General features: G+C 46.4%; 1 protein-coding gene across 2 annotated transcripts in view; it reads left to right on the top strand.

Moving 5' to 3' along the window:
* Positions 1-4,409, top strand: part of PAXIP1 (PAX interacting protein 1) — a 34,118-nt gene extending 29,709 nt beyond the window's left edge. For both annotated transcript variants that reach the window (XM_035318641.1, XM_035318640.1), the window contains exons 18-21: positions 1,030-1,164; positions 1,248-1,323; positions 1,899-1,959; positions 2,407-4,409. In XM_035318641.1, coding sequence (XP_035174532.1) covers positions 1,030-1,164; positions 1,248-1,323; positions 1,899-1,959; positions 2,407-2,422 — 288 coding nt within the window. In that variant the 3' untranslated portion in view covers positions 2,423-4,409. The remainder of the gene's footprint in view (positions 1-1,029; positions 1,165-1,247; positions 1,324-1,898; positions 1,960-2,406) is intronic.
* The last annotated feature ends 22,455 nt before the right edge of the window (positions 4,410-26,864 follow it).

Genomic DNA, 26,864 nt, shown 5'->3' with positions numbered 1-26,864 from the left:
ATTTGTTACAAATTCTGGTATTGACTTAATGCATATTTCCTGCCTAAGCAGGAAAGCATTTTTGGGATGTGTCTGAGTGACTGGTTCCTGTACATGGAAACAAAATATGCTCAGTGTATAAAAACAGTATTTGTTCTTTTACAAAAAACTTACATTTTGAAAAATGGCAGTTGAGAGTGTGCATTTCAGCCTCAGGAATTTTAACTCTGATTTTCCTTGAATAATGCACTTAGCACCAGGCAGTTTGCTAGGATGGTGCGTTGTGGTTTTCATGCCTCCAATTAAATTTATGCTGCTTTGCGGAGAGATAAGTGAAAATATAAGTTGCTAGAGATTCTTCAGCCTAATTGAATTGGAGTCCTCCTTGAGGCAAACCAGCTAAAAAAATGTATTTTCACAGCCTCTAATGAATAGGGATCTTTGTATTTTATTATATCTAATTGTTACATTTCACTCAGTTTTGCAGTTTAGTAAGAACTTCTTTTTATCTCTAGCTGCTAGAGATAATCTACTTTGTGGTCTGTCCACCTATATCAGTCTCAATCAAGTAGCAGGTTTTTTTTGTCACGAGGTAATATATGTAATTAATGTATTATGATTATAATTTTTAAAATGAAAGCTTTAATTAAAGAATAAAAGTTTTTTTTGCAACCCTTTAGGCATCCCTGTGCTTGAAGGAGCATTGTTGTTCTTGCGTGTCTTGCCAAGTTGCAGTTAATATATATGTATATATATTTTTAATCATAGTTTAACCAGTGGTCATTTAATGGTTTCATGGCTGTTATTTTAAGGGTTATGAAATTGGCATACCCATATTAGTCAAATTTATCAAAACTGCAGATTTGTCCCTCCAGGGAAAAGATCATTGGTAATTACGGACAGCTCATCAACTGTTAGACTTGTTGCTATAGGCCGCTATAAATTGTTTACAGCCTCACCCATGATTGCATGAGTCACACGAAAATTAAATGTACTGCTGAAATCAGTTAACAAATTAAAGCTTTCTTATTCTTTTGTTTCTCTTTTTAGGGAAAGTTCTTCTATATCACACCTGGAATTTGTCCTAGTCTTTCCACCATGAAAGCTATTGTGGAATGTGCAGGAGGAAAAGTGTTATCTAAGCAGCCTTCTTTTCGAAAGCTCATGGAGCATAAGCAGAATAAAGTACGTGTAGTGTTGCTTTCTGAAACTTACTGGTAATATCTTACTATATTACTCTGAGCTTACAATTGCTTTTTTTTATTTAGAGTTTGCCAGAGATAATCTTGATTTCCTGTGAAAATGACCTTCACTTATGTCGAGAATATTTTGCTAGAGGCATAGGTATGTATAAGCGATTGATGTAACTCATACAGTATTGATTATTTTTTTTATTTGACAAGTACAGATGCTTGTTGAACATTTTAGGTACTAGTAGAGGGAGGGGTATGTGGTTGATCCTGCATGGAGAAATCTGAGGCAGCATTTCCTAGGTGTTTGTAATAGGGGTATTTTCTAGCCAGGTCAGCGTGAATGTGGTGGTGGGCTTGAGCTTGGGGCTTTGGCACTGCAAGATTAATTCTCAGTATTCATCAAGTTAGTTAAGGATCTGTTTTTTTTGTTTTTTTTTTTTTTTTTTTTTTTCCACTTCAACTGTTTTTACTTCATTGTAGAGCCCACAGACATAATGTGTTTATTAACAAAAGGGTACACTGGAAAGCCACTTCATGCCACACTGAAATGTGTGGCATGAAGTGTGTGGGATGGCTAACAGCAGGGCATTGGTAGTGGTAGGGCCACATTCCCTTACATCTTTTGCATGAAGAGCAGGAAGGTACTGATTGGCACCTCTTAATGCATCTGTAGAAGGAAGAATGTCTTTGTATGGTGTAAACGATGTATGTTTTCAATATTTCCAGATGTCCACAATGCTGAGTTTGTCCTGACCGGAGTACTTACTCAAACGCTGGATTATGAATCATATCCTTTTTGTGTAAAGGCTATCAGCTGCCTAAGGAAGTGTGATTTACTACAAGGTTTTCTGAATTAGGAGCTAGCTACTTACTATTTTTTGGTATGTATGTTTACTTGATAAGAAAGTAGCTGAACACCGAGGAATCTAGTTTAATTTCAAAGTAGGATTACTTTTTGATTTTAAAAAATAAATAAAAAAAAAAATAAAAATACTTCAGTGGAGGTGGGATTCAGGGTCATCAGAAAGTACCAGGAGAAGAATATTAAGCAATGGGGGGAAAAAATTGTCACTGAGGAAAATATCACGTGTGACTTGCATAAGACAAAAATAGCTTTTAACTAAAGATTATAAACCCTGGTTGATAAATGCAGTCAGTGTAGGGACCAGTAAGGGTTCTATGTCTTTATATTTTATAAAAGTTTCTTAACGTTGGTCTTCCTTAACAAGCATACATATAAATTTACTTGATGGATAGTAAAATGCCTTACTGCTTCGGAGTCCTTGGAGCATTAAATCTAGCTGTTCAGCCATTGTACAAAGTAACTAAAACTTCCTGTGGATGCTGTTTTCCAGCTGTTTACCTAAGGATGAAGAGCAGTTTAAAGCAGGAAAGCAAAAATCAACTGCATCTTTTTTAGGATGTGTAATTTTATTATGAGGAAACATAATTTACTATGTTTTGTATGATACTACCATTTTAAAAGAGCCCACTTTAGGTATCATGGTTAGCCAGTTTTTAAACATTTTAGCATAAATGATGGTACTTCAGCCAAAAGTGTAATTTGGATGTAAAAATAAAAGGGCTTGCTGTCTATTAAATTATGGATGTTGAAGATGAAAATGTTTTGTACTTTATTTTTATTTCTTATACTCTATTTTCTTTTATATTGATATTTTGCCCACATTTTAAATAAATGTACTTTTAAATGTTTTACTCTATATTTTAGTGGTGGTTCATTCTTTTTGAATAATGTGCAACAATGGCACTCTGGTAAGAGTAAATTACTCAAATCTTTTTCCAAGCAATGTAAAATTATTTTAAGCTTATTTTACCAGGTATGTTTTAATATATAAAAATCCCAGTGCTTTAAAGGGGGAGTTGTTGTAAGTGTATAAATGTGTTTTTACTGAACAAAGGAATAGCTTGAAGGAAGGAGAAACCATAACCTCACATATTATGCTGTTGTGATAAGTTCTGTTTGTATAGTGAGTTTTACTAAATAAATATTAAAAAATCAGTTTCCCCCATCTATATTCAGTTGTTTTTCCTAACGCACACCCAGTTGTAATAATCTGACTTTACATTTCTACCAATTTAGACTCTAGTAGTTGAAAAATCATACTAAAAACATTTCTTCTTGAATCAGCAAGCCATTAAACTCTAGTGGGGGTGTGCAGATATTCACTTGTCTGCATAGTATCACATGTATCATATCACCTTGTGAACCATTCCAAGAACGATTCAAAATGAAGGATAAAAACTACTTTAAACAATAGCTTATCACACTTTTTTTTCTAGCATTTTGTATTTCTATGCAGAACTATTTTGCAGGGAAGATTTTTCAAACAGTCGCATTAAACTGAGATAAGGAGCTATTTTTAGCTTATGCAAAGCTTTCTACAGAGAAGTTATTAATTTCAAATCTCATTTGTGCTATGGCTTAAAATGTAAATCCGCCTGATATTTGACCACTGTTTCTGTTGCCTTTTTTCCCCATGCCTCAGTTCAACAAGGTGCTTAAGCAAATGACAGATTCAAGCTGTAAGAACACAGTGAGTGTAAATTTCAAGATGAGTGAAGTCCCGCAGAGGTCAGTGCTGTGCCTGTTGCCTGTTAGTGCTGGTTCTGGCTTCCTCAGCTATCCTGATTTACTCCTGCATTGCCATTTCTATTGTAAGCAGTAAGGGGCTACAAGATAACAGCAATTTCCATTACCGTGACCTTTGGGTAAGGTGACAAAATGTAGTAAATGAGATTTTCATACTTTGGCTTAAGATGTTTGTAGATGCATCAGAGGTTAAAAAGGTGTGGTACAGGGTGGGAGAAAACAGTACTTTTTCCCAAATGCTATTTAATTTTTAACTGCAGAGCTGTGTGTTTTTCTCAGTGTGATGTTCAGCTATCCATTGTACTGCTTCCTTTTCATTATGAAGTTAAGGAAGAAGAAAATCTCCAATGTGGAGACCTGAGGATGGAAGCTGATAATGTTTTTACACTTCTAAAAAAAAAAAAAATAAGAAGGATGGAATGCAGTGGGAGTTTTGTTGGCTGATGAGTTGTGTAAATAACTTCAAACATTCAGACACACAGATCTGGCTATTATGCCCTCTCTTCACTGTCAATCGAGGGGGAGTACACCTCTAAAACGCGATTTAATTAAGGACCTCTGCAGAGATCCCTTCTCTTAACAGTTCAGCAAGTTAGCTTGGTTATCCACACCTTTTAGAGAATATTGAAAATAGATGAGATGAATCATACCCTAAAGAACTTGAGCAATGCAGTGCATACACACTATATTTTAATGGAGAAGAAAGTACACTTTGTTTTCAAATACATTTCAGAATGTGTAATACTAAATTAATGTAAATCTGTGTTAATCTCTGTATGGCTTGAGACTTATACTAATTACCAGCGTGCAGAAAGTTTTTGGTGCCTTTTCCTTTAAAACAGGTATCAGCTGTTGTAGCTTTTGAACTTTGAAAATGTTGTGATACACAAAACTTCTTACCTTGAATAAATACTTTTTACTTGTCAAGCATTCAGCATATCTTCTGTATATCTTGCAAACAAGGGATTGCCACATCAAATGTAAATGCTGGTTTGAAAAAGCGATGAGTATGATGCCTATAATGAGTTAGCAGCACTGTGTAACTGTGCATAGGATCAATCACAAGGCATACAAATTTGCACCACTGATTTCTAGAAGCTAACAAGACCTGCTAAGACAGCTCTTGGCAGAATGAAACATTTCACTGAGGGGAAGAAAGGCAGAGAGAAACCAGATTTGAATGTGTTACGAGTTTCTGCCTGGGCAACATAAGCTGCTAGACTCAGTTAGGCACTTACCCCTCAGTAATGGTTCTCACCTTTTTGGGGATTAACTTGCACGTTTTCCACAATCAAGGAGCGTGGAGGATACATAGCATCTTTGCCAAAGCCTACTACAGTTAAGAGATGTGTGAATGCAATAGCATCTGAAAGGTAAATTTCCTTTTTATGAGAACTATCCAAAATGCTGTCAGATATTGCATAGAGAAGCTTGGAGAAAAGCAAATGCAATCATGGAACAAATGAACCCTGTGGGAAACATAAGTGGTAACGCATCTGTTTGATCATCAGTGGAGACAGTGTGTTTATTTAGCCAACATACAAGTATGACTGATTTGATTAACCTTTCAATTAGAGTAAAAAACAGAACCTGCCAAGAAATAGTCTTTCAAGAACCACAGGAGCTGTCCAGAGCCAACTGGCTTGCACAGATGTTACTGTGCCTGTGATTAGTTGGTAGAGGAAGGGTTTGATGAAGTGTTCTGATACTAGGTTGCTGTTATGAACTCGCTTTTCCTTCAATGGAAGATTATAATGCTCAAGTGTCCTTGTTGATCCTGTCCCCTTTACGTCTCAGGGGAAAAAACAACCAAAACAACAAGAAAAAAATCAACGAAAATCCTTTACTTACTTGCATAAACATTAGGTCTACAATTTAAGTTTTTTTGTTTGTTTGTTTGTTTGTTTATTTTTCCCAATTCTTACTGTTTTTTGTAGAAAACTGGTGTTGATATATCAATTAAAGGTAAATAAATGTGAAACATGGTTTTGATAGCAGAGGCATTCCACCAGTTTAGATGGATGTTAGGAAGACTTGGTCTCCACTTAACCATCCTGCAGCTTTCTTTGCTCTCTGCCATGAAGTGGAATTGTGGCATGGAACTGTAGAGGTCAGGCTGGAAGAGACCTATGGAGGCACAGTCAATGTTTCAGTATCTCAAGGGATGGAGATTCCACAACCTCTGTGGACATCCTGTTTCTGTATACTGCCACTGCCAAGTTAATAAAACTAATAACTAATCCAACGTCCAGTGTTTTCCATGAGTTCCTCTCATTCCATGCCTGTGCACCTCTAAGAGTCTGTCTCTGTCTTCTTTCCACCCCAAAAAGAACAGCCAGTCAGTTCTTTGAGGCTGAGCGGACCCCTCCCAGCAGCCCAGGCTGCCCCCAGCCCCATCCAGCCTGGCCTTGGGCACTGCCAGGGATGGGGCAGCCACAGCTCCTCTGGGCAGCCTGGGACAGGGCCTCACTTCCCTCACTGGGAATAATTTCTTCCTAATTTCTAATATAAATCTCCCCTTTTTTATAGCTTAAAGCACAGACTCCATGTGGGGTCTCACGAGAGCAGTGCAGAGGGGGACAATCCCTCGCCCTGCTGCCCACGCTGTGTTGGTGCAGCCCACGACATGGTTAGCTTTCTGGGTTGCAGGCTGCTGGCTCATCTCGAGGTTCTCATCCACCACCACCCCCCAGGGCCTCAGGGCTACTCTCAATCCATTCCCCGCCCAGCCTGTATTTGTGCTTGGGATTGCCCCAGCCCAGGTGCAGCACCTTGCACTTGGCCTTGTTGACCATCATGAGGTTCACGCAGGCCCACCGCTCACACTTGTCCATATCCCTCTGGATGGCATCCCTTTCCTCCAGCGTGTCGATCGCACCACGCAGCTTGGCGTCATCGGCAAACTTGCTGAACTGCACTCAGCTTCACTGTCTATATCACTGACAAAGATGTTAAACAGTGTTGGTCCCAATAGTGACCCCCGAGGAACACCACTCATTACTGATCTCCACCTGGACATTGAGCCATTGAACCTCAACTCTGAGTGCCACCATGCAGCCAGTTCCTTACCCACCAAGTGCTCCATCCATCAAATCCACGTCGCTCCCATTTAGAGATGAGGATATCATGGGGGATGGTGTCAAATGCTTTGCACGAGTCCAGGTAGATGATGTTGGTTGCTCTTCCCCTATCCACCACTGCTGTAACCCCGTTGTAGAAGGCCACCACATCCTACCCCAATCAGTGACCTGCCAAAATCATCAAAAAGGGCCTTGCAGAGACAGCAGTTGGCACCTTTGGATGTGTCCTATAAACTCATGTAGGTCCAACTAGCTCAAGTTGGCTTCTTCTGTGCGTAGTGCTGTGTCCCCATGCACTCTGCTGGTAGTCCCGAGAGCCCAGGAGGTCTCAGATGAGCTCATAATCTGTGAAAAGAGTAAAAAAGTACTGGGCATCTTGGGTCTTTTTCATGTCTTTTCATCACCTTCCCACGTCAAACAGCAGACTTTCTTCCTTCTCCTTTCCCTTTTACCACTGATGCTTTTACAGAAGCCTTTCATGCTGCCCTTCACATCTCCTACTGGTTTCGGCTCAGGCTGAGCTACTCCCGAATAAAAAACTAACTGCACAGCTCCAGACGTGTAAAACATTTGAACGGAGCAGACGAGCACCGCAGCGGATGTGCTTGGTTGTGGAACTTTACTCTTCATGCAGCTGCACTGTTAAAAAATTCATCAGACACTTTCTAAGCACAGTTTAGTTGGTTTATCTCACCTCGGGGCAAGAAGACAAGAAGACAGCTCTGTTGATGTTTATATATTTTATGTTCAAAAATCACGTTGACTTAACAGGAGGTTGGGCTGATACATGTAGGAGTTACCCTTTTTATGGAGGGGAATTGAGGTTCAGAGAGAAGTTAGCCCTGGGAGCAGTGAGAGAGGATGAAGTACAGGTTAGCTAAATTCAAAGTTCTCGTCTTGACAGTCCATCAAAACTCATTCCCTTTCACCTTTCTTCTGCCTTTCTGTGCTGCCTGCAGGAAGAGCAAAGGAAAGAAATAGCCAAGCAGCAGAGCCGAGGCGTGGCTACAGAAGAACAGAGAGCACACAAAAAGATGAGGCTGACTGCACAGAGCACTAATGTGTACAAACTACTCAAGGGTTTCATTTTGTTTCCTTAAAATTGCCATGGAATAGTGGTACTGACTATAACAATGTTAGTAAGGACATTGCAGGTGTTTGTCTCTACCTGCAGGGCTGTGAGTCCAAGCGAGGCTCTCCCCAGCATGATGCTCCCTCCCATGCCAACATCGTTACCTGGCTGCCTAGCCAGGACTTTTGGAAAAAGCTTTCTCTGAAACGCAGCAGGCTCCTCTCAAGGGAAGGGCACGCTTGAGGAGCTCCTCAGTGGGATAGAGGCGCTCTCCCTGGAGGAAGCCAAGTGGAGAGAGGCTGTCTGAGCCCTCAGGAGATGTTCGGAGCTCTGCCAAGGGAATTTTTATCCAACAGAGTTACGTAGCCAGACAGTTGTGGAGAGTGAGTGGAGCTTGGGAAAATGCTCCCACCCTTATCAGCAAGGTCCATGAGCAGCGTTTTGTCAGAAGGATGCCCAGCTGTGTCTACCAGTGACAACACACGGTGGTCTGGGGACACCCCAGATCAGACGCGACTTTGAATGTGTCTGCCTAGGACACTCCCTCATGGCGAGCTACCTCAAAATGAAAAAAAAAAAATAAATAAAGTCTTTTAAGCTTAAAAGTCCAAATTTTATAAGTGCGTCAACTAAGGCGCTTTTAAACAAAGCAGCTCCGTCAAAGAGGCGGGAGATAAAACAGAGGTTTCTCTCCCTGCTCTGTCTTTAAAGGACCGGTCTTCACTTGGTTTCATTCAGCTCAGGGCTCTGGGGCTGTAGGAAATTGCAGAGTCCTCTCTGGTGGCCAGGAGGGCTCTTCCCAACACCAAGCCTGGGCTTTGCTGCCTGCCCCTGTCTCTCTGGGAGCACCCAGTGCCCGGTGTCTTGCGTCCTCTGGCCAAGGCAGTCGCCCCCTTCCCAAGGAGCACAGAACCCAAACAAGGGGCAAACACACAACAGAGCCCCAGAACCTTGTCCTGGCTTTAAGAACTGGTTTAATTATCATTTAAATTTGATGAACTCACAGCCTTTATGGCCAAAAGCTATGACCTACAATCCTTGTCTTCCCTGCGAAGAGACTTTGAGAGGGAAGACAGAGAAATGGCTTCGTCAGCAAAGCTCTGCATTTCAGCCCGGTGAAGCCAGCAGCCTTCCAGCCTGGAGCAGCAGAAGGACGAGGAGCTTGGAGCGATGCCAGCCAGGAGAGCGGGCGAGGGCAGTTAGCCTGCCCAGGGGAGCTCTCCAAAGAAACACGCATGAGCACTTCAAACCTACTCAGAACTGTGTTCTGCTTGAGGGGTAAATGCCATTTGAAGCAAAATAAATAAAGAAATTGTACTTTCAAAATAAAAATAATGATAAAAAAAAAGAAGCAGAAGAAGAAAAGGTGAGAGAGGAGTTGGATTTTCATGTGAGGATGGTGGCTTCCAGCCTGGAGCAAACCTGCATTGCAGGGAGTCAGGTGGGGTTAAAGAAGAGTGGTGGCTGGGCTGGGTTCCTGCTGGCACCGCTGCTGGGATGCTTGCAAGCAATGGACTTCATTTTCCAGGCTCCCTAGCACTTGTAGGGCTGAAGTCTACTACTTCGGGTAGTCTCCCAGGTGGCACCAGCCTACTGATGGAGAGCCCAGCACAGTACCTGAACTGTTTGGGATGTTGAAAATGCCACTGAAGGCGTTAGAAGCAATGTATTTGTTCCACTGCCTCTGATCAGTCCCTAATACCCGCAGGATGCTGCTTGCAACACGAAGAGCAGCTCTCATTTCTGCCTGCGCTCTTCCTCCTGGCCTCACATGAGCGGCATGGTTTTGGGAAGGAAATGAAGTGGTTTGGCCCCGAGCAAGCCTCCCCAGAGTGTGTGTGCAGGCTGGAGAGGCACCTCGCCATGAACGTCCCCCTGTGCCTGTTGTACACGGCTCCTCTGTCTCGGTCAGCAGAGACCGATACAGCTTCATTTCCTGGCCTGCTGTGCCAAGAGGATTTTATTGCAAACTCCATCTCCACTTCCCTGCAACAGACAACATAATAAAGTCTAGTTATTAATAAAAGTATCTCTCTCAATCTTGGAGGCAGAAGATAAGTAGAAGAAAGCAGTGTAACTATTGTTAACTGCTCTGCTTGGTTTTGCTCTAAGGTGGAAAAATCCCTGAAATGCAGACCCATGAAATGCAAGCTCTGTCTTGTTTTGCAAATAGCCATTCATTTCGATTTGTGGTGAAATGCCGATAAGAACAACCCTTGGAAGCCCTGATAGAGCTGTGACGACCCAGAAGTGCAAGGGAAAGCTTTACAAGGAGAGCAAGGGTCTTCTTAGCTACCCTGAGATGGGTGGTGGCTGCACTACAGGATGCATGTATATCTGGAGAAAGGTGAGGTTCTGAGCCTCTGGGAGCAGGCAAATTAGTAAACTGTTCCTTTTACACTGAAGCATTTTGCAAGAAACTTTCAGTTTGCTTAAAACTAGTTTGGGGCTTTTTGAGCAGAAAGGCAAAATGAATGATTAACCTACCAAATAATGAAGGAATCGGGATGAAATTAACTGAGGAAACAAGGCAGGAACACACCATACCTTCAAAGGCAGAAACCAGACTTTTTCTGCATCCAAAGGATTTCGTTGCCTTTCTTCCCCCAAAACAACCCTTACTAAAACCCAGCTCGCAGCGTGTTGTGTTTCTTGGTGCAAACCCACGGCTCCCAGGCTGGGCTGCTTTATCAAATCTGGAAGCAAATTTGTCTCTCCCTGCAGATGGTTTGCTTTGCTTTTTCAAGGTGAATATGGCTCCCTGGATGTTTAACGAAGTAATACACCCCTTTGTGTCATTAAAAAAAGAATATGTCAGTAGCAGCTAAGACTGATTTGCTTTCCCCGGGATTTGCCCTTTAGCTGCTGAACCCAGTGAAGAAAGCCCAGGTAACCTCAGTCCCTGGGGAAGAGCAGCTCGAGGTTGACAAAAGGTATGAGGAAGTCGTGCTGGCCTCTCGTGCAGTTAGCGCCAAATGTTAACCAACATTGCAAGCCCTGAGGCTGGCAGTAATCATGCATGGATGGAAACTCTCAGCAACAACCCAGCAGCGTTACAAAGGAACAATAACCCCTGCCTCGCTTCTTCCCCCCATAAAATTCAGGGAAAATGTAACTTGCTTTGGTGGGACAGTGAATACGTGTGACAGTGGCTGTGGCTGTGCAGAAGAAGGAACTGACAGTCCTTACGGGGTGAGCTGGGTGCCTTTTCCTGCTGATACAGGCCTGCTGCCTGTCCCCTTGCAGGCCCAGCCGTCCTCCTGGGGCCTGGAAAGCTCTGCACCGTGGGTGTCGCCACCCCACACCGTCCACATCAGCCTCTCTGAGTGACAAATTACCGGGTAACAGACGTGCCGAGGGGTTTCGTGGCAATTACTGCTTGCAGCTCCTCGATGTGCTGTTCCTCCTCCTCAACCAGCTGCTGCCAGGCCCTTGCAGAAGCAGGAGGTGGCAGCAGGAAGAGGCACGGGAGCATCACGGAGTAGGTTGCACACACTGGCTTGTTGCTTTCTCAGTGGCTGCAGTTTTAGGATCCTGGGACTCATCACAGGAAGGAGAGAATCATTTTTGTGCTCCGTGGCCATTCAAAGGCAGGGATGCTCCTGGGGAGGCAGAGAAGGAACACAGCATAGTCACCTCTGAGCTCTGCTCTTTCTACATGACCCGGTGGTCCTGCAGAGGCACAACACTCAACTTTAAAGGCAGCACTGGGAACCGGAGGGTTTTCTTTAGGACAGCCGTAGCTGGCTGTGCAGAGCCTGCTCACACAGCTTTGTTTGGTTTGTTGGTGCTGTTGGGCTCTGCAGCCTGGCAGGACACCGTGTTCCCGGTGCTCGCCTCCTGCTCAGTGCTCAGAGGGAATCGAAAGCTGGTGAGAGGCAGCCGGCTGCAAACAGGCTCGTTCACCGAGATTTGGTGTTTACATATCCCCCATCCCAACAGCTTTAGGTGTCTGATGTTTGCCGGACACCATGGTCCCTCCTTAAGAATGCATTTATCCATATTTAGTGCTAACAAGCTATCCGTATTTAAAGCTAGCAAGCATTAAATATTGATAGAGTGCTGTACATTTAATGAGCTGCCAATTTAATTCGGATGCGGAGTGTCCCAAAGACATGTCCTCGTCTCTGGTGTTGGTGTCCCCCAGCCACCTGGGGGACCTGGGCACGGGCTCTTGGTGGCCCTGCTTCTGCAGGGGGGTGATGCCCTCCTCCCAGCCTCAGCCGTTCTGGGATCCTGTGCTGCAGCTCTGGAGCATGTAGCCATGCCCTTAGTGATGGACAGAGTCCTGGTGAAGTTCCTGGGGACCAAAAAAATGGTGCAAAGGAGTTGTGTGTGCAGGGACCAGTCGAAACAACGTGGTTCAGCTGTGTGGTGTGAACACTGACACTCGGTATTGCCACCCCAAAGGGCTTGGGAAGATTTACAACATTTAAAATATTAATGGGCCATCTAATAGGGCTTTTTATAAGAACTTTAATAAGCAAATTTTCAAGCTTCTCTCATCACCCACAGGATTAGAAACATGCATTTAAAACAGAACTAAAGAAGTTTGTGTAATTCCAGTGGCACGAAGGGCTGGTGCTTTAGGTGAGGATCCGAGTGCTGCTGAACCCCCAGCCCTTGTGTTCGTGGTATCTGGTGCAAGGACAAAAGAATTTGGGAATAAGACCTTGTGTGTGGAGCTGCCACTGTTGGGCTGTGAGCTCCTCACAGCACAGAGAAAGCACGATTCACAGCTGTAATTGAGGTCTTCAAAAAAACCCTCTTGTATCCCGGGTATGAAATGCCTAATCAAATCATGTTTGCTGCTCGGCACTAGGCTGCTAATTTGCTTTGATTTAGAATTTAAAAAGATAATTGCAGATGTGTGTGTCTGCGTAGGTTTCTGTGAAAAAGGCTTTCCTCTGTTTAATAAGCAGCCCGCTAATACGCACAAAATCCGCTTTCCTCTTTCAATAAGACTGATGTGAATCCCCCCATTAGAGGGAGAGATGGAGATGGGGAGTGCTGTTGTGTCACCCCAAGGGCTGTAGGGGACCCAGCCGTGGAGCTGTGGGATTCCCCTTGGGGTAACAGCAAGGAACCAACCCCGAACCCAATCTGCATGGCCAGGCTCCCGCGCTGCACATCCAGCGGTGTTTGCATTGCAAGCAAGGGGGGGACCATCAAGGACACCCCCAAATTTTGCTGGTGTCTTTGTCTGTCCTCTCCTCACCCACCAAAGGGAATGTTATTGATCAGCAACAGCCTGTTCTAGTGCTTGGCAGCACCCAATGTGCCATGGAGGTTGTTGAGAAAGGCGTCAGACACTGCTGCCATCTTCTTGCATGGGCTTAATAGCATATGCAGAAGAGTGAATTAAAATTCATCACTTTTCTCCTTCTGATCTTGCTTGCAAAAAGGCAGGAATCACTTTTTCTGGTCTTCAGAGATGGAAACTTTCTCTGGAGAGAGTTCTTGTAATTTTTTTTTTCCACTCATGGAGAAGGTAGTGATTAATTACTAAAACGTTCCTGAAGTGGCTTACAGAGACAAGCTGTTCCGAAATATCATGAAAAAAATAATCTTAGGGCATTCCAGGAGAAATCTTGCCATCCCAGTTGGTGTCTCCATGGCTGCTGATCGTGGGCATGGACCAGGGCGGTGAGCTCCAGCTCCTTGGCAACTCCTTCAACTCAGGAGCTGAGAGAGCAGCCTGGGCAGCAGCAGGCATCTCAGGGCTGTGCTGTGCACCCTAGGGTGGCAGTGGGTGGGAACCCAGACGGAGATGGCTGGATAGGTTTGGGGTGTCAAGCTTTTCCTCTATTCATTTTCCTGGGCAGGGCCAGCTGCAGCCAGCAAGGGCCGTCCCCAGGTCGCAGGCTGGCACATCTTGTTCACCATCCATATGGATATCTGAAGCTGAGATGCTCCTCACTCACATATCCGTTCCCTGAGCTACAGCATGGTCCCCCCGTGAAACACCATTTCTCGTGCTCACAGCACAGCGATATTTCCTGAGCACTTGTAGGGGGTTGTCTTCCTCCGAGGGAGCACCTGGTGCAGGAGGTGCAGCACGTGAAGCAGACTGCCCGTACAGCAGGAGGACGCATTGCACAAATACCTTCAGAGAGCTATCGCTGCACCTCTGGGGATCGGGAATACCATATCTAATAAGATACCTTAATTAAAATGAGCAGTGCTCCCAATTATGTCTTGTCATGCAGTTCATACCCTACAAATTGCAAGCGTGATGCAGCTATGATAAAAAAATTAAAAAACATATTCTTATGCAATTTTGCCCGTTCAAACCTAGCACTGCAGCACAGAATGGATCGCTCTCTGTCTTTTGGGAAGGTGTTGCCTCATGTTCTGCAAGTCATGTTAAGGCTTCTGTAAAGTATGCTTCCATAACTTTAAACAGCTCTTTTGTGTGGGTGATGAGATCCACACGGAAAGAATCCCCTAACAGAATACAACCACAGACTGAAAATGGGAGTGAAGAAAAGAACGACAGAGGGAGTTGTAATGTGTTGTTTATATCAGAAGCGAGGCTTATTCTAAGCTGATAAAATTCCACAAGAATGAGCACCTTTGAAGTGACAGGAGGTTGGGGGTGGCTAGCGTTCGTGTCTTCAAAAAGCTGTGCGCTCATCCCGTGTGTTTGTCCCTGCTTCACAGCTGGAATCTCTCACTGAGCCCCCAGCCGTGCCTCTGAAGCTCAGCAACAGCTGGGGCACGGCCATTGCTCACTTTGATTTGGGTTTCAGGACCAGTTTGGGTTCCTCAGAACTTCTGGATATCTAAATCCCATTTGGCTTCTTTCTACACGAACAAATTAAAAAAGCTCATTGTATTAATTCAACATGAAAAACAAACTGGAAAACACTGCCTGCCAAGAATCTTGTCCCATATTAATCCTGCTGTTCATGGACGAGGTGGACTCTTCAGTGTTCACGATCACCCTGAAGTGCTTTTATTAGCTGGAGTCATTGCTTGTTTACGATGCAGAGCACACCACACCATGTCCCTCTGCATGCTGTGGGTGCCATCGCTGCCCCTGCGGAACGCCAAGTCACTAACACCCAGCGGGCCCTTGCACAGTGTCTGGCAGCAGAGAGCACGGGGTGCCTCCAAAACTGGCACTGAGGTGGCAGACGGAGCTGCACTGAGGACAGGAGCCGCCCTGCTGTGGAGCCAGGCCGAGGGAGTTGGGGTTGTTCAGCCTGGAGAGGAGAAGGCTCCGGGGAGACCTCACGGCGGCCTGCCAGGGCCTAAAGGGGGCTGCAGGAGAGCTGGGGAGGGGGTGTAGGGATAGGGCAAGGGGGAATGGCTTTAAAGTAAAATACAGTAGATTTAGATTAGAAGATATAAGGAAGAAATCCTTCCCAGTGAGGGTGGTGAGGCCCTGTCCCAGGCTGCCCAGAGGAGCTGTGGCTGCCCCATCCCTGGCAGTGCCCAAGGCCAGGCTGGATGGGGCTGGGGGCAGCCTGAGCTGCTGGGAGGGGTCCCTGCCCATGGCAGGGGTGGCACTGGGTGGTCCTTAAAGTCCCTGCCAACCCAAACCGCTCTGTGCTTCGTGTTAAACCTGTGAGGGGGGCTTTATGCCGACCTGGAGACCCCTCTTGTGTGGGGTGGAGGCCAAGAGCCACACGTGTCCCCAGGGGACATCTGTGGGGACATCTGTGGGGACATCTGTGGGGACGGCCAGCAGCCTGCCGTGCCGCTGCCCCTCTCCTCGCGGCCTCTGCTGCCACCTGCCGACCTCCATTGGCGAACACAAGACCACAAGCCCAATTTAAGTCAAAAATTAAAAATATTTGTATAATAATATAAATTAAATAATATTAATGATAATATTAATTAACATTTAACAAATAATAAAAATACCACTAATGCCAGCTCCCACCCCCTGAGCATGTTTCCAAGTAGGATTTTGCCCGGGCACCATTCAGAGAAGTCGCTGTGCCCACCAAGCCTTCGGGGCACCCAAGCACGTTTGGAGTAAGGTCCTGGGGATCCGAGCCCGTCCCCATCCTGCTGCACGCCCTGCTGGAACCTCTCACCCTCCCTGCCAGCATTCCTGGTGGCTCCTCAAGCGAATGCCATCATCTGAACCCAAAACTGAACCCCAAACTGAACACAGCACTCAAGGCCGGTGCCTCACCAGTGGTTTATAGGGCGGTGAGACTGACCCAGGTGAAAGCTAATCTCGTGTCTGCTCACTCTGGCAGAAGGAAAGGGTTTTTGGAGCAGAATGAGGCACACCTGCTTTCCAGGGGCTTTCCCGTGTGTAACTTCACAGGTGTGCCGTGCAGGCTTCATCTGTCTGTGAGGACATTTAAGGATCCCAGTCTGTGCAAGCACCCGTTTTCAACTTGTCCCTTGGTGTCCTTGGGACAGCTCTCTGCTAACACTGCCCAGTGGGCTGGAATTTGTCAGGGCTGGCAAAGGGAGGAGGGCAGAAAGAAACCTGCCAGGTGAACATGCAGATTGGTTCCTTGAATGGTTCGCATAAGTCCTGCGGTAAAAACACATCCCAATTTCCCTCTCCTTCTAATGGGCTTAAAAAAATTATTGCTGATCTAATTATGTTTTTCTGTTCTTCAGGTATATTAAAAAAAAAAAAAAAAAAAAAAAAAAGTGAATTACCAAATTAAGTGCCAAGCTTTGTAAGGAGATCTCCAGACCAGGAGAGGAGGCAGGGAACAGGCAGTTCCTGGATGGTCTCTGAAAGGGGAGAACTTTTGCTCAGATCCTCACCTGAAGTCAAGCAAGGAATAGTTTGCATCAGGTTGGGCCAGAAGTGCTCTCCTGGAGAGTTTGAGGGGTTTGGGAAGCTTTTCAGGGCTACATGGCCATAAGGTCCCAATTCCTGCTTTGCTTCTGCCAGCTCCTATGAGCACGCTCCCAGTGTACCCTGAGCATCTGTGGCCAGAGCTCGGCTTCGTGCATCCTCTGGCCCCAGAGGAGAAAAAGGAAGATGCAAAACCTGTGTGATTGCTGGCCTGCAGCCTCCATGGTGCCCTGCTTCTGCAGGAGCTCGTGCACTCCCAAAGGTGTCACCAGGCTCTGCAGGCTCCGCTCCAGTGGCCAAGTGCTTGCAAAGCTGACATGGAGCCACACAGTCCCCTTGGATGTGGTTTTAAAGCATCTGCGAGGAAAATAACCATTGAGCTTAAAGCCATTCCTCTTGTCCTAAGACTTCTCTATAAAAACGATGTTTCTCAGCTGGGGTATGCAAGGCAAGGCTCTGGTTTTGCTGCAGGGAAATGCAGCTTTCCTCCATCAACCTGGAATGAAGTGACGTCTTGCAGGCCCTGCACCTCCCCTGGGTCTCCCAGCACCACGATGGTCACAAGAGACTCTTGCCAACCAGCTAGAAGCTCTCACTGCAGCCTGGGGGTTTGATGTCACACAGCTCAACACTGTTGAAGGTGGGAAAACACTACTTGGTGGGCACAAGTTTCTTGTCCTTGAGCCTATGCCCAAGCCGGAGTGGGTGCAGCACTCACATCCCTCCAGAGAGCTCCAGATACGGGGGTCAGAAGCACTCCAAGGGCAGCTGCCTTGGGCACCATCGCCCAGATTGGGCCCATTCCCAGTTCCTGGCTTTGCTGCACAGATGCATTTAGCCACCATGACCACCCACGGCTCTGACCTGCACGGCATGTTCCCTGTGTCCCCCCGAGGCTGTGTTTTGTAAGGCTAAAGGCTGCACGTGTCCGACAGCACAGAGCTCCCGCATTATAAATGGCAGTGGTCAAAAAAGAAATTCATCTGCGCAGCAAAGAGGGGGAAAGCTGCAGGCTGCCTGAGTCCACACAGAGGAATCGTAAGAGCCCGGGCAGCCTCAGGCAACGTATTTCAGAGTTGACAAGCTGGAAGACTTGGCTTCCTTCAAACCTAGCTGGTCTCCCCAGTGAGCTGTGATAATAGGATTGGGGCTGGGGATCCAACGTGAAGGCAGGCTGAAGGTTACAGAGTGCTGGGCCCTGGAGGAACTGGGTGTGCTAACACTGCCCAACCCTTGGCAAATGCATCTTGAAAAACTTTAGCTGATCTTGAAGGGGTGGGATGAAGGGGGAGGGGGAGGCTGTTTTCCTGGCTCTGCAAAGCTTCACTTTGCAAAGCCTTTCAGTTTGGTGATGTGGCTTTTGTCCCAGAGCCCTTCAGTGGTTCCTATGGATTTGGGGGTGGTTATTCTGCAGTGTGCAACACAGAAGGGATTACTTTGGAGTTAGAAAATGACTTTTTAGGCAGTGCATATGGACGGACATAAGGACATGCCTGGGAAAGTGCGATGCCATGCCTTTGGGCCATGGCTCTGCAGGTGAAGCCTCTGCACCCAGCTGCAATGGTCCCCCCCTGCAAGTTATCTGCTCTCTTCTGGGGAGATGTGTAGTGGGATTTCCAGAGAGCCACTTGTCTCATGTCTTTTCACGGGGTTGCAGACCAAGCTGAACTATGCTGAGTGTTTTATCTTGAATCCTAATGCAGAGGGATAAAAATGTCTGATGGAGAGCTCTTCAGTCAAATTTTCTGGTCGTGTGCAATTTTGCTGCAAGTAATTTAACAAATAATAAAAAATATCCCCAAATCAGTGATAAACTTGCATGTTTTAAAGCTTTAAGTATTGATAAGAATTACATATTTTAATGACTATTATTATTAACTATTCAATTAGTTATTCTAGTCTATTATTTGACTAGAATTTAATCTAAAATAATCAAAACAGTGCATGGCAGAGGCAGTGAAATACTCTCGAAAGGAGAAAAGGCAGAAGTGGCTCCACTCAACACAGTTGCTTTTAGCCTTGCCACAGCGATATGGGAGAGCAGACCTGCACTAGCAGGATGTAAACCTGGGTGGGCTACAAGAGTGTCCTCGTCTCTTTCTTTGTCTTTCCAGCATGGACAACTCCTACCCACCTCCTGTCCTGGCTTAGAAAATTGGGAAGTCTCCTGAGAGCTCTGCAGATGATGCAGGACTCTGATTTCTGTGCTTAAAAAAAATAAAAAATCAGTTGTAAATGTTCAAAATCTGAAGCATTTTAACTTTGCGTCTGGAGCCCATCATGCTTTAAGGGTAAGAAAGGCGCTCTGGCAGAGAGCCGAGTCGGTCTGTTGTCCTGGAATAGTGTACAGTTGTGGAGAGCTGTCTCCTGACCCAGCTCCAGTGTCCCCCCCAAAATTGCTAGTTAACGAAGCCCCAGCCACAACATATTCCTGCCGGCCACCCACCCACGAACCAGAAGAAATAGGATTTGACTTCTGTGCTCCAGCGCCCACGAGTGGAGCTGTCAGCACGCGGCCCCCAGCCGAGCCCTCCCATGCAGCTGACCCCATGCCTGGCATGTCCTGGCTGCACTGTCCGATGGGTCTGGGGTAAAACAGAGCTGTCTTGCTCTACCCCGTGACATTTTTCTCACTACTGATGGGAAGAGTTTTGCCTCACACGAGTACAGTGAAATGGCAGTTGCAGCTCAGTTACTGTATGCTAAGTAACCAATTTCATTAGCTAGTAGTCGGTCTGCAGGATAATTTCATTAGTCTGATGTGCATCATTACTTTTTTCATTTACATGGGAATTATAAATTTCACATGGATGCGTATTTTTTCTCTTCCTTTCCTGTTTATAATCTCTCCTCCTTGCTTCCTTTCACTGCCATCCCTCTCCTACTTGATAATATCTTCAAGTGAGCGTTGAATTGGCCTTAAGGGTCTCCTTCCCTCTTGTACCTTTATTAAAGAGTCTGGCTGCTGTGTCACATACATACACGTAGACACATACGTAACAAGGCTGGTGCCTCGTGCTGGGTAAAGCCTGTGCCAAGTGCACCCTCAGCCCTTGCCTACCTGCTCTCCAAACATCACACGATACAACCCATGGTTGCAGGGTCTGAGGGATTGACCATCAAGATGTCCCTCTGGCAAGGCCAAGCATGTGGCACCCTAACCCCATTAAAATGTGCTGACCTCTACACATCTCATACTTCACATTTTCCAGGGGAGGGTCCAGCCAACATTCATGCTTCATGGCATGGGCCAAAGAGATCTAAGCATCCTTGGTCATTCTTCTTCCCTTTGCTGCTGGATGAAGCTTTCTTGAGCAGAAGATTCTTGTGGATGTCACGCGTCTGCTACCTCTGTACCTGGGTTTTTATCACTGACCATGCTCACGGACCATATCCATCCATCCATCCATCTATCCCCAACATCTCCACTCTCTTTTACCATGCCCCAGCTCACACCCTTGTTACTTTCAGCCTTTTTTTTCTTCTCTTCTCCTTTTTTTTTTTTTTTTTTTTTTTTTCCTTTGTGTTTCCTTTGTGGGTGCCAATGGGGGCTCCTTTCTGGGCTGCGTGCTGCCCCACCTGATGTCGATTAGGCCAAGGCCTCCTGTTGAGAACAGCAGAGACGTGTTGATTGGTGGTGTTTTACCACTCTCCAAAACTCAAGGTCTGTTTTTTTTGGAGACTTTTTCAAAAGCTATTCATGCACTGCTACTCTGAAATTGTGTTTGCAGTAACTTATTTCTGGAGCTTTTCTATTGTGCTGCCCATTCCTGCAATTAATTATTGAGGCAGCTTATTTACAGGCAGTGCTTACTTTCTTCTAGCACCACCAATGAGATGTGAATAGCAACATTTTTCGTCGCTGGCACGGAGAGGTAGATATATTCCCTTTCAGAGCAAGACTGTAATCTCAGCAGTAACTCTGAAAGAGACTCAGCCTTGGTCAAAAACAAGTCAGAAATTCAGCCTTTGAAATCACATTGGCCAGCAACCTTGGACTTGTTTACTGCTGCGTTTTTCTTGTTTGTTTTCATTTTTCTTTTTTTTTAAATGTTTTACACACACAGACACAAAAGTTATTCTCAGCTCTTCCCATGCTTCAAGGCTGTAATCTCTACAGCGCTGGAGCACTTTGCAGTGTACCACTAAAAACCTGGTGGACGTGACTCCCTCTCCCTGCCCCGTCCCTCGCAGGGATGGGAGGGATGCACGTGCAGTGGTACGCTCAGCACCAGTGGTCCATTTCCCTTCCAACCAGCTGAGGGTTGATTTGCCATGGTGGAGCTAGCGGGTCAGGTGAGCAGCCCCACAATGAAGCCCCTCTTGTCATGCTTTGCATCCCACATGCAGCACAAAGAGAAGAGCAGTCCCTGACCTCACGTCATGCTGAGGGGACGAGTGCTCTGGCACTGTGCAGATGCTGCGGGGATGGAGACGTTGCAAGCAGCACACGGCTCCTTGCCACCATCTGCAGCCTCTCTGAAGTCAGGATGCTCACTGATGTGAGCGAGGATGATCTGGGGAAGCAGAACTCCCCAGAAGGTCCTCAGAGTCCATCTGTGCTATGGACACGTGTCCAGCGTCTGTGGTTTGCTCTGAAACTTGTTCCAGTGATTTGCAGGAAGCTCACCGGGGGGAATAGGGGCTGTGTCCATCTGAATCTGCTGCTGGGTTTTAATACCTGGGAAGCAGCAGAGGTTTCAAAGCCATGCTGGGAAAGCTTAAATACCCAACGAGGGCCACATCCAGCACCGCTCAGGTTGCTGCCCCTTTCCACAGTGGCTCGGCAGGTCCTGGTCCAGGATGAAGGCACAAGCACCAGGGTTACCCAGCAGTTAGGAGAGATCTCCACGAGGAAGATGCTGAAACATTATAACCGATTAGTGCAATCCATCAACGCCTTATTAAAATGAGCAGAGACGTTTTTTCTTCCTCTGCAGCAGGAGAAGCTCTCTTATGCACAAAGAGCTCCTCTTAATTACCACTCTGCAAACCCTCAGCGAGACAGAATATTGGTGTCACTGCTTAATTCCTCCCTGCTTTTGTGGTGCTCTCATTGCAGGAGTGCATGAGGCAGGATAATGCATGTCGTGGTGCTTTTTTGTTTTGTTCTCCTTTCATTCATATCACAGACATCCTTCATTCAGGAACAGACCTGCAGAAGACGTAGCCAGGACACTAAGTGGGCAATTCTTACGGAGGCTGGACACTGAGCCCTGCTGTCGTCCTTGTGGTTTGGGCTGAGATTGCAGAGCCAGCTCTCACAGCTGGCTCATTTCTATTATTGGCTCTTCTCTGCTCCCTCCTCTGAAATCTGGGTGAAATTCTGGCTTGATTGATGCCTCTGACAAACCTCCCATTTGCTTCAATAAGGGCAAAATTGCAACAGTTTATTTTATTTTAATTTTATTTTTTTTATGCAATTACATTTTTAATTCAATAGATAAAGTTACTTTTAGGAGTGGTTGCAGCACAGGTACGTCAGCTACTTAAAGGAGGATGCTAGTGGGTACCTCAGAAAGTGTCACATCATTATTAAATTTGATTGTGGCATGCCGTGATCGTAAAAACTGGTTGTGGTTGTAGGCAGCAATAAAGCAAAGGATAAAGGAAACAGGAAGAATAACATATATTGGATAAAGGGAAGCATCTGATGCCATATGGTGAGATTAGGGCAGGATTTGGTGCTGATCAGAAAGCAAGGGACGGGCAGATTCACTCAGAAGATGCTAAGCCCCTGAAATGCTGGCATGTACTCATAAAAAGACATTAAGGAAATTTTAGGACTCAAAGCTAAATGTGAGCTTCAGCTGGGACAAATGCAAGGGAGTGAAGGTGAAATAAAAAACACGGGCAGGGGAAGGATGGGGGCAGAGGAGCAAGAGCTGCCCCCACTGCCCCTTTGCTCTGCTGGGGAGTGCAGAAAGCTGGAGAGCATCTTCCTGACCTTCTTCCAGCCATCTGATGGGCCACGAGGGGTTATTTGGGGCGAGCCCAGAGGCTGATGTGGCAGGGGACCGGTGAGCACCACGGCACCTTGTACCACGGTCCCATCCATGGCAATGTGCTGTGGCTTTTTCAGGTGCTTTTCCATTCACCTCCTAGCCCTGATCAGGAACGTGCTTCTGAGACCAGAATTGTTCAATTACTAATTATCTGTCTCACACGAATGTCACTCACAGCTGTAAATGCTCTTTAGCTTCTGGATGAGCATCTTGTCCATTGCTCTCATGGAAACTTAGAAGAAGCTGCTTTGCTTGGAGGCAAGGATGCCCCAAAAGGTTCTCTGTCCCCAAGGCCTCACGGGCCAGATCTCTGCGTTTCACTTCTGCAGGCTAGTGGAGCTTTATTTATTTATTTTTATTTATTTTTTCCCCCAGAGGCAGAAATAGTGTCTGCATGTGTGTAATTTTTTTTTTCTTTTACTCCAAATTTTGAAGGAAACGTTTGTGTTGGGAAACGGGGCATTAACAAAGCAAACAGCAGCAGCCTGGTGGGGCTGGAGCTGCTGAATGCATCTCGTCCCAGCAGCAGGGACGCTTCCCCAAATAACCCCGAACAACCCAACTGTTAGCCAGACACAATCCCGCACTGATGGGTGTTTTTGTGGTGCTTTTAGAGAGCTGTGCTCACCTGCTCCTGCTGGTTGTGTGCAGGGAGGTGTTCGGCCGGGGGCAGAGGGGGTGTTTGTTGTTCCTCCCTCCTGCCATCTATACGGTTGCAGTTAAAGCTGCCAGGGGCGCACGCAGAAAAGCTGCAATTTGTAGCACTTTGCAGAGTGAGAAAGTTAATGGAATGTAAAAGCAGGCAACCTCCATATGTTCATGTACTGAAAGAAAGCCTGGGAACTGCTAGTCTGTATTTTAGGAAGGACATTTCTAGTAGCAGGCTTTCCATATGTGTGTTTTCCTTAATTGTGGCTAGACTCGATGCATATGCATTGAATTTGTTGGGCTTTTGTAGTAAAGACAGTGCTGAGAAGCCCTGGTTTAAAACTGTGGGGTCTGAACTGTGTGGTGCCACCAAATGGACTTCTCGGTGTGTGGCCAGCAGCGGGGAGACGCGTGGCGGGTGGGTTTGCTGTCCCATGATCTAGAAAAAGGGGAAAAGAAAGAGCAAAAACTGCTCTTCTCTTTTCAGAGGGAAGGGCTGCGATACATTGCTGCAGGCTTTGGGAGCACATGGGGCTGATCCGGGGTGCTGGGGGGCTCACAGCCATTGAAATAGCCTTACAAAGGAACATGCTGAAAAGGTTTATAAAATGCTGCCCTTCTCTTGCTGTGATCCCTTGGAGGATAACCTCCAGAAGGGGTCTGAGCACCTCGGTACCAACGTTTTGGCTCTGGAGATGTGAGCACTGAGTTTGTTCCCATGCTACAGCCTCCTCTGGCCTCCGGCTTTGTGGGTAGGGGGGCTGAAAAACAGAGACGAGGGGCTGAAGGCCAAGAGGCAGCATGCCCAGATAGCCCCATGGTGTAAGATCTACCACAGCTGTATCAAGAAGTCACTGTCGGAGCCCCTTTATTTGCAGAAATCCCCTCCCAGGTGCCTGTGGCATCCTCGGAGAAAACGCCTGCCCACAAAGACTTGGAGAGCACTTCTACTGAGCACAACATCCCCGGCACATTAAAGAGCTCCACTGGTTCAGAAAGGGTTTGTTAGCTTAATAAAGGAGAAAAAAAGTGCTTCTGCATGTCGTGCCTGAGCAGCACTTACATCTCAATTATTCCCCCATTACGTGGCTGTGGGTGAGATCAGGAGCTAAGGCATTGTTCATGCCCTCTCCAGCACAAGTTTAAGGGCAGCGTTCATCCCCGGTAATGGCATTTCTTCGGTCAGCTCAGCAGCAAGGGTGATGCTCGCTGCCCTCGTGCTGGAGACTCCACTAACGAGGCCGAGTAATTTATTCATTAAAAAGGCAGGGAAATCTGGAGCTTTATTCGAGTGGCCCTGGTGGGAAATTTGCATGAAAATTTCATGCTGCTCCTTCGCAGGAGCCCTGCCTGGCAGCAGGTGCCCTTTCCTGCTGGGCTGCCCCTCCGCGTGCCGCAAAACTCCTTAATAGAAATATGACATGCAAAGGGCTTTTTTGTTCTGTTTTGCTTTGTTTGGCTCAGCAAAATTCATGGGGCCAGGAAGCTGTCATCTATTTAAACAAGGAGATGGACTCTATTGACCTAGGAGGCCTTCAGACGGCCCTGGCCATGTTGAAACACCAGGAGTTTTCTCTGCACATTAAATATAGGAAAAAAAATCCTACAGGAAAGCAGCTTCCCATTTCTGGAGCAATGGAGTAGACCAAGATAGGCTAGTGTCTGGATGTGGAAAGAAATTTGGGTTCAGTTTACAAAGTTTTGTTCAAATCCTTGGGTGAGATTTGCAGAAGGTCTAGATTTTATCTGACGCTGTCCTGCCTGCTTCCTGCAAAGTATTGCAGTCACTGGCCTTCTCCAAAAGCCCTGGCAGCCCCAGAAATATGAGTGCAGAGCACTGTATGAACAGAGGCACATCTCCACCGATGGCAGAGAATCCAAGGGGCCAGCTGCACTGCGATGTCCATCTACAGGTGGCTCGCAAAATCTCCAGCCAGAGCCAGGCAGTCTCTTGCCAGGATCTCCCAGAGGTGATCCACGGTGTGGATCTTCTCTAACCCCCCTGGGTAGAGGCTCTTGGCTCCTCTTTTGTCCTCAGTGGTGTGTCCCATGGAGCTGAACTCCTCTGTAACCTGCTGATAGGGACTGTCCCTCAGTGGTGCCCCAGCTGGAGGCAGGGCTTTCCTAAAGGGACACTCAGGAGAATGGCTCAGGCCATCTCTGCACTGAGATCACATTAGGGGTTATTTCTGGGGAAAAAGATGATATTGAGAAGAGGAGGAACGTTGTTTTTGTATCATCACACAACTGAGTGTGATGGCATTAACCCTGTGAGAGTGATGCCTCTTGAGATAACTCATCTTTTTTCAGTCCAGCCAGCAGCTGGGCACCAGGTTTGGGGAATGTGTCACAAGCACATCCTTCTGTGAAGAACAGCCTGGTATGGAGGACCTGCACTTGCCAGAATCCAAAGTGGTCCCAGAAATTTCCTTCAACAGGACCAGATGTTCCCCTGCACCAGAAATTACATTTTTATGCATTATTTTTGTGATGGGGACCAGTCCTGCATCCTGTGTCAAAACTTCCCTTGATTTTTATCTATTTCAACATTTTTGGGACTGGATTTTCTCCCTTGCCCCTGAAGCCTGCCTTCAGATGAAATGTTTATCCCTGGTCCTCATTGCTGAGGGTCTCTCTCCGAAGCCACATCCATCCTTGGGGTGCTCCAGCCTTCTCCTGGCCCTTGTCCCATGGGGACACAGCCAAGTCAGGCTGCTTTGAACTTGGGGTTCATGTGCTTCATCTCATGCTCAGGAAAAGTCCCCAAAGAGCCCAACAAGTGAGACTTGCTTCCCTTTTCTTTTAGGTTTTGTCATCCAACTTTCCATGTGGCTTCTTTGCTGTTTGTTCAGCTCAGCCTTCCCTTTCAACAGGGAAGCTCACCACTGTCTCCTGCTGGATGCCTGTTTTCCTGAAGCATTCAGTTACCTAATTATCCCTGAGATTCCTTATTTTGGAGTAAAACTGATGAGATGCCATCTGCTGCTTCAAACATTTTATACTTCTGGCCCTGCTTTAGGAAGATGGCAGGGGAGACTGGTTAGTATTACAGTGATAAGTATATATATATATATTTCATAGTGGAAAAATGTACTGGCCCATAAAACAGAACTGGCAATGTCCTAGAGGACTAGAATCAGTCCAACCTGGAAACCTGGCTGTAAAAACAGGGGGTGCAGTGCATCGATCAGGTTAGTCCCTGTGCTACCAGGTAGCTGTAACCCTGACCTCAGCCCACCCAGCAGCGGGTGGCATGTGCTGGCCCTGTCTCAGGCACCCAAATGCCTTTGGGGGATGGAGATATCTCCAGGAGGAAAAGCCCAGGATGGCTTCAGATGGTGGTTCATCACTGGAGGGCCAAACCAAACTGCTGGGCTTCATCATTCCAACAAATATGACTTCTATCCTGCACACAGGGTAAATTTAAGAGTGTGAATTTTGGGGACTGTTGGTTTAAAGTTGGCTGTGGCAGCCCCTGGGAGTGAGATGCTGCAGCA

Source organism: Oxyura jamaicensis, chromosome 2, assembly GCF_011077185.1.
Source record: "Oxyura jamaicensis isolate SHBP4307 breed ruddy duck chromosome 2, BPBGC_Ojam_1.0, whole genome shotgun sequence".
Taxonomy (NCBI): Eukaryota; Metazoa; Chordata; class Aves; order Anseriformes; family Anatidae; genus Oxyura; species Oxyura jamaicensis.
The sequence above is the reverse complement of the archived record's forward strand: the minus strand, read 5'-3'. Positions and strand labels throughout refer to the sequence as shown.